The sequence below is a fragment of the Nannobrachium achirus genome, assembly GCF_963921795.1.
Source record: "Nannobrachium achirus genome assembly, chromosome: 7".
NCBI classification, from domain to species: domain Eukaryota; kingdom Metazoa; phylum Chordata; class Actinopteri; order Myctophiformes; family Myctophidae; genus Nannobrachium; species Nannobrachium achirus.
In genome coordinates, this window is record NC_137816.1 from 45647461 (window position 1) to 45660719 (window position 13259).

Below are 13259 nucleotides of genomic sequence, written 5' to 3' on the forward strand. Positions count from 1 at the left end.
ACGAGGTTACTCCAGCTGCACACCTTTATTTAATACATTTTGAGTTTTGAGGCGGCTTATTGGCTGTAATGTTTTTATTTAATGTTTGTATTGTTTTGACTCCATATCATATTTAAATGGTCTAGCAGACGAGGCTGAATTTCAAATAACGGCAGAGCATTTTCTTTCACTTTACGCCTTGGTAGTTACCGCTGCTTGCTTGGCAACCGCCGCGAGATGGCGCTGCAGGATAGAGCCACCACTGTGGTGTTATGGCTGGACAACTGTAAACAAACCCCGTGTGAGGCATTCTTTTTAATAATGTACTGATTTAATCCAAGTTTGATTGTGTTATTAACAAAAGGGTTATTCAAATGTATTTTTGTTTTGTAGTATAGTGACAAAGGTAAAATGGAGTTAAGATTTATATCGCATGCTAGTTGTCCTAAAAGAGACAGGACAACGTTTCGGTTGGCCATCTTCTTTCCTTACACCACATGGCTTGTTGTGTTGTGTACAGTGGTAATGTTTCTGTCATCAGTGTAGTTCATTTTACAGTTTTGGTCCACAGATTGAATGCTTTATTTCAAATGTTCACCGGTAAGTCAACGTTACATTCTTACTAGCCTAGGTTCAAGACTATGATGTATTTTATACAGTCTGAGCGACTTTTACTTTCGGATCTATGCAAATGTCAGAATCGATTAAATACAGATCGTCTTCTTGATCCAAGGCTACATTATGAGATGTTTTCAGCCGCATATGTTACTGACTGTCGTTAACTTACAGTACAGAGTACAGTCTAACCTGATGGAATAGAAATGGTTTAATTTGACACAAAATGTACTGACAATTTTCACATCAGATGATGAATCGTCAAAGACTTTAAAGATGTTGTTGTTATTCTATTCTCGATTGTTTACTCACGTGTGTGTGTGTGTGTGTGTGTGTGTGTGTGTGTGTGTGTGTGTGTGTGTGTTTGTGAGACGTGTGTGTGTGTGTGTGTGTGTGTGTGTGTGTGTGTGTGTGTGTGTGTGTGTGTGTGTGTGTGTGTGTCAATTCAATTCAATGAGCTTTATCGGCATGAGAAACAAGCCATAAATCATAAATCTATACTCTATGCACTAATAGTGCTCTTATATATTGGGACGTTAAAACGTCCCAAAATAAAAGCACTCTACAAGAGTTATGATTTATGGCTAGAGAAAACATACGTTTACATTGCCATAGCAAGTGTCACAAATAAAAATAAAAAAACAGTTGAAAATGGGGAACATATATACAGTTGCAGGGGGTACAGCATTGTGTAAACAGAGCTATGTGTCACATTGTGACATTTTAAATACAGGGTATAAAGCTTTATAGCTTTATAGCTACAGGGTATAGCACCATTATTTTTTCTCAAAAATGCATTTAAAGGTAGCAGCTGTTTCATACTGTATGTGCATTGTGCAGTAGGTCTCTCACTCTCACTCTCTCTCTCTCTCTCTGTCTGTCTGTCTGTCTGTCTGTCTGTCTGTCTGTCTGTCTGTCTGTCTGTCTGTCTCTGTGCACAGCCTGGGATTGACTTTGTGTAGACTAGAGTCTTGGTTATATTGTCATCATTCCTGAGAGGATGTCTCTCAGAGTGTTGGCAGTGGATGCAGCAGACAGAGGAACCCAGAGGTGCAGGATGGGCCCAGGCTTGATGTCAACACTGGGACTGAACCTGGGCTCCCCTGTGCTGGTGTCTGTCCCTGGGGGCTCCTGTCTGTGCACCGCCTGGCCCAGAGTGGACCTGGCCGAGGGCTTCCTTCAGATCAACTGGACATGCTTATCACCCAGCCTCGTCGTGGACCCTCACCCTCCCACACTGCACACCCTGAACCCCAGCCAGCTGACGCCTGTAACCTGCCCCAAGGTGAAAATAGGGGTGGGCGATATGGTGATAAATATCGTTGAGACGATACAATGTCGAATGTCTCCACGATATGCCTTTTCAGGATATTGTATATATCGTGATACAGTGAGGGAGCCCTAAAATCCTGTTGAATTGTTAATACAGAGATTCATTGCAGAATCCATTTAAACCTGCATCTTGGTATAAATCAGTAGTTCTCAAACTTAACAATGTCAAGGTCTCCCCTTAACTCTGACAGTATACAAATGAAACCAGATGTTCCCCAGGGTCCATTTGGTTTCATTTGTATACTGTCAGAGTTACGTACTATTAAGGCTAAATTTAAACCTCCCAAAATGATCTTTTTCTTTTAGTTTTTGTTACCTTGTAGGTGGTTGTTGTACTGTTAAGTAACTTAAAAAATAACCAACATGAAAAATAATTGTGATCAAATTTGTGAATAAAATATGGTGATATTGTATTTTTTTCCATATCGCCCACCCCTAGGTGAAGAGCGTCGGGGTGACCGTGGTTCTACGGAGTGCCAAGTTCAGGAAAAACGCACCCAGACACTTTGTTCACGAACTGGTGAAAGATCTGCTGAAAGGTCTGTACGTTCACAAGGACTACGTGATGGATGTTGGGGGTTTTGATACGGAGGTCAAATACGTGATTGTGGAAAGAATGAACCCAGACACTGAAGATGCTGGATTGATCACCCCCAAGACCGGTGTGGAGATCGTTGGCACTCACACTCTGAGGCACTACAAGGGTCGACTACGGAGCCAACCCTGCGTTCCGTTGGGGGGACTGGACGAGGTCAGTAGCTGAAGTAAAAAAAAAAAAAAAAAGTTAAAATTAGAGCCCGACCGATATATATCAGATTTTCTTTTTATGACATCAGCATCTTCAATTATGCAGTCAATGTGTTCCGATTCTTAACCACTTTCAAAATGCTGTCCCTCTTTTGGGCATGTTATTAGGCTATCAAACTTTTTTTTTAATAGAAGAACTACTGATCTACAAGCACACAACACATCCATACTGTAGTACGTTGTGAGCTTATTAATCAGATATAAGAATAGGGCTTAAGTGGTTAAATACAATAGATTTCAATTAATTGTTCTCAAAGATTTTGCACTTTTTGACAAAACATTGTTCAACAATGAACATCAGTAATCGGGGGTCTATGCTATGGCCCTCCAAAATCAAGAAAATCTGGCAGCATCAGTCGGGCTCTAGCTAAACAAGACATTCGTGACGTGCACCAGCCAACATGTTAAGTTTGTGTTGTGTGTAACCTGTTTTCTTATTTGATGATTGTTTTAGGTGAGGTCATCGCTGAGAGAAATGCTCCAGGTTCCACTCCTCTATCCAGCTACTCTAACCTCTCTGGGGTTGTCCTGCCCCAGAGGGGTGCTGCTGGTCGGGCCTCCGGGTGTGGGGAAGACCCTGTTAGTCCACAGCGTGGTGGGGGAGGTGGGAGCCAGCCTGGTGGTAGTCAAAGGACCTGAGGTAATAATAATGTCAAGGGGGTGGGGGGGGAGTGGGACTGGGTTACTAGGGCCCAAGGTGGAGGGTTAGGCCTTAATTATTTGATACTTTAGCTAATGAAAAATAGCAGAGCTTGTAGATTTTCACGATTTTTCAAAAATAGCAGATCTACAAGGCTTGTATATCTGCTATTTTCTCAATAATTAAAGCACCCAGGGCCCAGAATTTGGTGCGACACCCCTGTGGACAATATTTATTACTCATTCTGAACAGAGATTCATACCCAACTGTTTACATGGAACCTGAATAAAAGTCTGTTCCGATTCAAACAGTATACGTATACCTCCCCTCCAAACTCCACCTGCCTGTGTAAATGCGCAGCAGTGAAAATTAATGTATGTATTTTATTTGTTTGTTTTACCAAGGGAAATCAATGTTGTAAAATGTAACATAATGAGCTTTACTTATAATGTATGGATCCTTTTTATTTAATTATTGTAATTATGTTTTTATTGAATCCGCTTTCTGCTGTTGACCTTTATGAGAACAATATCTTATCTCTGTAGTTCTCAAACTTTGAAATTAACTTTGACAGTGTACAAATAGAACATTTGTACAGTACGCTGTCAAAGGTAAAGACTTGTAAGGGTCAATTTAGACCCCCATAAAGGAACCTAGAGAGTCCCTGAAATCTACTTTGAGAACCACTGTCTTATCTAGAAAGGCCTTCTTTGCAACCTTCTCTTTAAACCAGAGCAGTAGACGTTCGTTAACGTTGTTTTTTCTTTAGGTGGTGGGGTCACGGCCGGGCGAGAGTGAGGAGAGATTGCGGGCGGTGTTTGAGAGTGCACGGTCCGCAGCAGAAGAGGGCCCGTGTGTTCTGTTCCTGGACGAGTTGGACTCGCTGTGTCCAAGGAGATCGGGCTCGTCGTCGGCACCGGAGAACCGTCTGGTCGCACAGCTCCTCACCCTCATGGACGGGATGAACCCATCTGATGGCTTCCTCATTGTCGGAGCCACCAACCAGCCTGACAGCTTGGACCCAGCGTTACGCAGGCCTGGAAGATTTGACAGAGAGGTATATGGAGTGGATCTAGGGCTGTCACGATTATGACATTTTACATGACGATTAATTGTCACTCAAATAATTGCGATTAACAATTTAATTGTGTTTTTGTCATTGACAATTACATTTCTGTTCGGCTTTTAGGCTTTGAAGTTGCACATGGCAGATATGTCACATAACCTAAATATACAAAGAAATTACTGACATATTTGACAACTTTATACTTGAAAAAGAACACTGATAGTGGAAATAGCAGATCTACCAGCTCACAATGCATTAGTGAGCTTGTAGATCGGATATTTCCACTATTTTTAGCCAATCGGGTCAATTTATTCAAAGACTTGAATACACACATTTTATAGATAAAAGAAAATAGCAAATCTACAAGCTCGAGCTTGTATATCTGCTATTTTAAACCATAAAGTAATCATGCGTTTCAGGTCTTAATGGTAGTAAGTCTTTTCTTTAGGTCATCATAGGCGCTCCAACCTTGCAGCAGAGGAAGGCTATCCTCTCTGTTCTATGCCAGAGGATGCCCTTGTGTCCCAGCGTAGATATGGCAGACCTGGCAAAGAGGACCACAGGCTATGTGGGAGCAGACCTCAGTGCCTTGTGCAGGGAAGCTGCCATGCATGCGGTGCGCCACAGCTCACAGGTAAGTTAAACTACGGTACAACATAAAACAAGGCAAATGTATGTGTGCTCGGTCGAGCTGTATTTTCATCACACACTGGTGAACACATTCCCCTTGTGGAGACAGAGTGTAAAAGTCTATATTATGTCATTTTCAGACAGAGTGATATGTACTCATGCATAAACAATACCAGTAAGTCTCCCTAATCGGGAGATAAGTGACCGTCAGGTCGCATAATGTTGTCTGCAAAAAGCAACCTCATGGTGGCGCTAGAAGAGGGGCATGTGAGAAAATCGGGGGCGGAGGTTGTGGTTTGCCAGCCAAGGAGTGTGTGCGCAAAGTTTGAAATGGATGCCGGAGATAAGAGTAGGGCCAAAACTAAAAGTGTGATGTGGCGGACAGACAGCCGGTGGAACTTTTCATAGTAACTTGCGACCTGACGGTCGCAATAATTCAGTAGTTACTAGTTGGTGCTCATCTGATGACACATGAAACAATACAGTCAGCTGCAAGTAGTGGGACTCAGATGCAGCAGGTCAGTCACATATGCAATTATTTGGACTGATTGCATTTTTGTAAGATAGTGTGTAATGTATCAAATACGGTAAATGGTAAATGGTGCATTTATATAGCGCTTTTATCCAAGGCACTTTACATAGATTGTGCATTACATTCACCCATTCACACACACATTCATACACCGGTGGCGGAGGAAACCATGCAAGGCACCAACCTATTCACCGGGAGCAATTAGGGGTTCAGAGTCTTGCTCAAGGACTCTTCGACATTAACTCAGGGGGAGCCCGGATTTGAACTGGGAACCCTTCGGGAACCCTTCGTGCTCTATTAACGGTTTCTCTACCCCTGAGCTATGCCACCCCATGGTTTTGTAATATAGTACGGTGGTTTTGTAATATAGTATGACCTAAATGTACTTGTAACAATATCATACATTGACAGTCTGTGTGTCGTCAAACAAGCCAAAATCACATTTTCAGCCTGACAAATCTTCAGCTGGTGTCTGGTGTGAACCCTGGGTGCTCCCAGAGTGCAGTGATCTGAGTTTCCAAACGGGAATGCAGTGAATGTTTACAATTTCAGAATGGCAAGAAAGCACTCAGACTGAGATTCAGTGACTTTTGGCCATTGATTTTAGGTCCATTACAATCATTGACATTCGATTTTAGACAAATAACCAAATGGTTTAATTAACAAATGTTTTTCACATTGTTGTTGTTTTCCCTGCTTGTTTCAGATTTCAAGACCGCAGACGGTAAACATGAAGCACTTTGAGGATGCTTTGAAGACCGTACGTCCCTCGTGCCTCAGGAGCAGCCTTGGGAGAACCGAACTTGTGCCGATCTCTTGGGAGCAGATAGGAGGTCTAGACGATGTCAAACTCAAACTCATACAGGTACCTAAGAGCCATAAACTGTAGCATGCTATTTGGATTACACAAAGACCTAAACACAAGCCTTTTGTGTGTGTGCAATTTCCAAAAGTATTTAACAATGGAAGCCAAAGTGCAATATTTGTTACAGCTTACAGGTAAGGAGATATCTGTGTGCTTCAGCCAGCAGTTTGTAGAATGGCTCATCGGTGCTCAACAGGGACAAATGCATCAAAGAGAACAATATCTGGGCACTTCAGGAGTCTACCCAAATAAAGAATACTAGAGTAACTAGAGCACTCGACTGGTCTGCACGTTCTTTATTGCAGGGGTGACAGCGATAAAGAACGTGTAGAAGACCAGTCGAGTGCTCCAGTATTCTTTATTTGGGTGGTCTCCTGAAGTGCCACAGATATTGTTCTCTTTTGATGCAACATTTGCACCTCTGTATCAACGACCACATGTAAACACAATGACGTCTTCTCCTTCCATCAAGAGTATCGAGTGGCCGATGAAGTATCCGGAGGCGTTCGTCCGCCTGGGCCTGAGGCGGCCCAGGGGAGTGCTGCTGTACGGACCCCCAGGCTGTGCCAAGACCACCCTGGTCAGGGCGGCAGCGGCCTCTTCCCACTGTGCCTTCCTGTCTGTCAGCGGGGCTGACCTCTACTCCCCTTACGTAGGAGACTCAGAGAAGGCTCTGGCTCAGGTACAACAAACGTCATCTTGCTGTTGTTGAGAATACCCTCATGAACAGTGGTGGAAAAAGCACTTGCATGTTTTACTTTTAAGTAAAAGTATCAATACTGCAATGTAGAAATTACTCTGTTACAAGTAAAAAGGAATTCAAAATTCACATGAGTAAATAGTACAAAAATATTGGAAGAATGCACTTAAAGTACCCAAAGTAGGAAGTACTCTTTGTGCAGAAGGTCCCATTTCACACGTTTTCAAATAGCAGATCTTCAAGATCACAATGTGTAACAATGTAAATCTCCTTAGTTACTTTACACCACTGTTATTGAGAATACCTCATGAATGCCCTCCATTTATTTACTTTCCCAACATAAAGGCCTATGTCTGTCTGTCTGTCTGTCTGTCTGTCCGTCCGTCCGTCTGTCTTGTTTCTCTCTATGCGAGCAGCTGTTCCGCCAGGCGAGGGCCTGCACTCCGTGCATCTTGTTCCTGGATGAGATCGACTCTCTGATTGGCTCAGACAGCCAGACGTGTCACAGCGTGCAGACCCGGCTGCTCTCCGTGCTTCTAAATGAGTTGGACGGGGTCGGTCTCAAAACCCTGGAGAGGAGAGGCACGGGGAAGGTTCTCCAAGCTGAGGGGGCAGAGGAGTGCCATGTGGAAAAACAGGTATATAGCAGGGGTCTTCAATGTTTTCAGGCGAAGGACCCCTTTGTTGAGAGAGAGAGATGAAGCAGGGACCCCCACAACCTTTTCATAGATTCCATATAGTTTTATTGTTTGACAGCAAGATCATCAGTGTATTCTGGATTTATGTCAATTTGTTTTCAGATATTTAACCACTTGAACCGTCATAAACTTGACCTTTCGCTCTGTACTTAGTCTGCTCTTGTTCCCCTCTACACCAAACTTCTTTGCCGAAAATAGCCAATCTATAAGCTCTGCTATTTTTGGCTAAAATTCTCTTCTCAGAATATGGACGCTATAGGGTTCAAATGGTCAATATAAAAAAAGGAGAAAAAGGTTTCTATCACTCAAAGATTTGGAGGACCCCCTGTATCAACTCTGAGGACCCCCTAGGGGTCCTGGACTCCCTGTTGAAGACCCCTGTGATAGAGGGAAAACATGTTCATTTTAACGCATTATTACTTTAATAACCTTTATGTTATGCTATTATAACTATTGAAAAAAGCAGATCTACAAGCTCACAGCATCGGTGCCGTGCTTGCGAGATTGTAGATCTTTGTTTTAATCATGAGTTAAAATCACATAATATTTTCTCAACCATAATATAATCTCATACCATGTAAAGACTTATGTTCTTGACTCATGTTTAATTTGTACCTTGTTGTACGACAAAGTATGATAAGGCTTGAGTTTCTTTTAACATACATGCATCATTTTTGCTGCCAGTTGGAGTACCTTGATGTATGCAACAAAGACGTGATGATAGTAGCTGCCACTAACCGACCAGACTCCTTAGACAGCGCCCTCCTCAGGCCTGGGAGACTAGACCACATCATCTATGTCCCGCCACCTGATCAACAGGTAAATCATGCATCCAGTGTGTTTGAATTATGATGCTATTTCTCTTTTTAAATCTCAAGATGTGACAATGTTGTAGAGACACACATACACGCACATAGGTTTTGTGAATTCGTGTCTGTATGTTTCTTCCCCATAACTCGTTGTCGGCATCGTTCAACCAAAACGGCCTCAAACTTGATGTATGTGTCTTCCGTGCAATGGAACAACGGTTTCCGCGAACCGGAAAAACACGTATATCTACCAGGGTCTGCTGAGGATGCGCCGCGTATCTGTGTGTGCATCAGCTTCCCTTTTTGGCCAACCTGAGCTGTCAGCTTCACGGATGGGTGAAGTTTTGCATCATGTTTGCTGCTTAGGCAGTACCCCACTGGCTAAACCCCACCCTTCGTCTTAACTGATTGGCCGAGCTTCGTTTTTTTTTGTGCCGCATTGCAAATATACAGTAAGTGGCAGAGTGTGCAATGGAACAGAAAGAGCCGTGGTTATAGTGAAGGAAGCGAACAAAAGCGGCGGCACGAAGAAAAGGGCGATGCACGTGGCGTTGAAAGGTACAAGTACATCAGATAACAGGAATATTGCACAATGGATGGGGCGTGTATTCCTAACTTGCATTGTTCCTGACTTGCATGGCCCAGAGTAGGCCTGGCTCTGGTCAAGTACAGTATCTATAAAATACCCACACGTATAATAATGTATGAGCCTCCAGACAAGCTCCTTTGGTGAGTGGTAATTCAAATCAATGCACATTTCCATAGTTCCACGGACAATTGTATATAATAAGTATGAACACAGCGTTGTTGTTGTTTTAAACCACAAAACCACAGTGGGTCATTGTTCAAACCTCTTGGCCCCTCTACACTTTGACTCTCTTGGTTTGTCTCCTTCAAATTGAATAACATAAGAGATAATGCGTGGGGGTTAAGTTCTCACTTCTCAGTCCTAGGGACTGATTTCAGTCTTGAGGATTCCATAGGGGCTATTTGCCTATTTCTGAGATCAGTGCAGATCCGCAAAAAATACAAATATATAAGGGGGAGGTGTAGCGATGTCCACAGCGTGAAAAAGTAATCAAGATGCTAAATGATCTCCAAACTAAAAAGCAGTAATAATTTCAAAACAACAGAACTTCAGAAGATACTTCTATAAAATGAAGCATGGATTGGCACACACACATTCCGTGAAGGCAGTTCAGAACTTCAGGGAAACACCCCAAATATTGGTGTGCGCTGCACGCGCCATGTTTCACATATTGGGACATGGTCTGAAAATAAATTTCCGTCTTGGGATCATTTTTTTTTTGGCTTTAACCCTTGAATGTTTGTGTTTGTGCTTCCTCAGGCTCGCCTGGCCGTGTTGAAGGTGTGCACAGAGACCATGCCTCTGGATGCAGATGTCTGTCTGGAACAGCTGGCCGATCAGACTGAGCTTTACTCTGGAGCTGATCTGGAGAACCTGTGCAAAGAGGTAATGTGCTGCAAAACATAATGTTACCCTTTTAGACCCGAGGCCCATTCTAAAAACGCCTTCTAAATGCTGACCTGAGTTTTCTGAAAAACTTCAAATATGTATTCAAAAATCCCACCCAGTGTGAAGTGAGTGGTGCTGTTTCTACGGATTAATTTCATTAAAGGACGACTTCGCCACTTTTCATCTTCATATAATCTTTTATCTTCATTTATTGGGTCCTCACAAATTTTCAAGATAAAATAGCACAATTTTCTTTTCTACTCTGTCTGTGTCTCTCAGGAGGGCTGTTGGCAGTTCCAAAATCTGTCTACCAGTGACATCATTGTTAGCCAGATTTCTTTTAACAATATTTTTCAAAAAGATATTGAGATTTTTATTATCGCAAGAACAATGGCTTCCATTATAGCATGGTAACTTTTCAGGAAGAGAAAGCTCTGATTCCCCATCGATGATGTCACTGGTAAACAGGTTTCTGAACTGCCCACAGCCCTCCTAAGAGACACAAGTGGCGTTTCCATAAAGCTACTTTTTGCGCATTAACGGCTTAATCGCAAAATCTTTTTATGGAAACACTTCAAAATTCGAATAAACTTTCATTATCCGCAAAATAAATTATCCGCTTGGAGGAGGAGGATTTTGAGGGTTAATCGAATAAACTAAATGCGCTTAAGTGAATGGAAACGGGTCAGACAATACATAAAATATGACGTTCTGGTCCATATCGTCCTCTTATAACACTTTCCCCCGCCGCTTAATTAACGTCCATTGTATAGCGTTATCCCACAAAACAAAGCGGTTGTTACCAGGCCTGGAATTTCGTCATTTTAGGGGCAAGGCCAGTTGGCCTTTAGTGTTGTCAAATTTTTGAGGGCACAAAGGCCAAGTGCCAGGGCAGGAAGGCCATCAATTAAAACAATGATTTTAAGTCCACGCCAGTCATAATTAATTTAGCTTAAACATTAAGGAAGATTAAATTTTTAATTAGGCAAATGTAATACCTTTCAATTAAATAAATATCAAAAAGCTGTTTATTTATGTTTTTCCATGTGCAGCTAAGTAACTAAGTACATTTAATTAAGTATTGTACTTAATTTGTTATTGTAATTTTGAATAACCTTTAGTTACTAGTTACTTTGTATATATAAATTATAATATTATTATATACATGAACCACTTTAGCCCTATTTAGGCTGTTTTTCAAAAGCTGTAGGATCAAAACTAATTTATTTTATTACATAAATTTAACTTAAACATGTTGACAACAGTCCTTATTAATCATAAAAAACTAATTCAGTATCACACATTGCTTTTTCTTAGTTTCCTAGGCCAATTACCAAAAAGCAGACCATTTTACCTGACTTCACCCTATACTTTGCGCTTCCAAAAAGTGTCCCAATTTATCTGACTTCACCCTATTATTTTACACGTAACAGCGTAGCCTACTTTGCGCTTCATTGCAGAGCTGCTGCTGTACAGTCTCAGTCTTCATTTGGATCAACGGATTTACAATCTTTTCTTTCTTGCACAAACATGTGATTTAAAGGGGAGCTTTAGCAACACAGAGCACATTGGATATACAGCTCGTTTTGTGTTGACGGCACGGCACTCACAGCAGGCAGCGGCTTGAAAAAAAAAGAAAGAGAGAGAGAGAAAAACTTTCACTCTCTTGCTTGGACACAACGGGAGACAAATATGTGTCCGTCCATGCAGTGAGCAACTGGAAAGCTGGCGTCTCATATTATCAAAACTAACTAGCACAGCACACAGGTGCAGCCAATGACAGTGTGACATTAATGCACATTGTCGTGAAATACAGACAGACTAGCAGCAGAGCTCCGTTTGAAGGCATTCGTTGGCACATCCGGATTTATTCAACAGGCTGCGTTAGATTTAACTCCCGTTTAGCCCGGTGATGCTTTTGTGTTGTATAAACACTGTGTCGCGGGACTCCGGCGGCTGCTACGAGCATAAATCGAATCTACTACTGGTCATATAAGCAGCTCAACCAATCAGGCACTGCTGTCACCGTAATGACTGGAAAATCGCGCAGATGGAAAACGGTGAAATGAAGTTAACGGACTGCTGTGGGCGCCGGGGCACCACGGCCACTGTGGCCGTTTGGGCATGTCATTTTTCGAGGGGCACACGGCCAAAGAGAGGGGCAACGACGGCCATGGCCGTCGTGGCCGCCGTGAATGTCCTGCCCTGGTTGTTACACACGGAGTGACCCTTCGTCATCACACCGTGTTGCGCGTGGAAAAAGTGGCCGTACAAGCTCACAGGCACAGCAGCACAGCAGCTCGCATCTGTGACGCTGCAGGATCAGGATGCAGTCTGCCCGGAGGACTCAACCGGGCGGAGGGGCGGCCGCTTCGGCTCGGGGACGCTTGCTCTGTGCTCCCGCCGGCACTTTCTCCGCGGCGGTGCGTCGCGACAGGCTCTGGGTCGGGATGCGTGTGCACTGTGTGCAAGCCCGCGGGAAGTGTTTACAGCACGTCGGTTAGACGGACCCAGGCAGGATCTCCCAAGAATCGCATTTCACCAGTTTAATGGAAACGGGCTAAATTCGCTTTGTCTTAAAGCGCATTTCTGATAATTCGCTTCCCTAATTCGAATAAGTTTATGGAAACGCCACTACAGAGCAAGTAGGAAAAAACTGTGCTATTTTATCATGAACATTAGTGAGGACCAATTATATGAAGATAGGTTGAAAAGTGGTGAAATCATCCTTTAAGCGTCCATCAAAGCTTGGCCAATGTGTACATAGCAACAACTATCCCAAAAGGGATTCCCGGATTGAAAGGTATTGTTACTTATAGGGGTTCCAGGTCTAAATGGGTTAACATGGCATAGAGTGAATGGCTTAAAAATTTGAATGTTGTTGATATGTTTACTTGTAACACTGTTTTCCTTTTGTCTTTTTTTCAGGCTGCTCTATTGACCCTGCAAGAAGAGAGCATGGAGGCTTCAACTATTAAACACCAATACTTTCTCAAATCTCTCAACAGCATGAGGCCCTCTCTCACTGTACAACAGATCCAAATGTACCAAACACCACTGAGGTGACCACTGGCAATAATCATTATATTTATTTATTATCATTTAAACG

The 13259-nt window shown here is 42.7% G+C and overlaps 1 protein-coding gene across 1 annotated transcript; it reads left to right on the forward strand.

Moving 5' to 3' along the window:
• Positions 1-506: 506 nt before the first annotated feature.
• On the forward strand, positions 507-13216 carry afg2b (AFG2 AAA ATPase homolog B; the record flags this gene model as incomplete). Its single annotated transcript, XM_080729903.1, has 12 exons — positions 507-579; positions 1536-1879; positions 2366-2677; positions 3188-3373; positions 4143-4430; positions 4888-5073; positions 6308-6466; positions 6939-7148; positions 7583-7804; positions 8549-8683; positions 10022-10147; positions 13079-13216. Exons 2-12 carry the CDS (start codon positions 1595-1597, stop codon positions 13214-13216), a joined length of 2247 nt encoding a protein of 748 aa, XP_080586029.1. The 5' UTR covers positions 507-579; positions 1536-1594.
• Between the last annotated feature and the right edge of the window lie 43 nt (positions 13217-13259).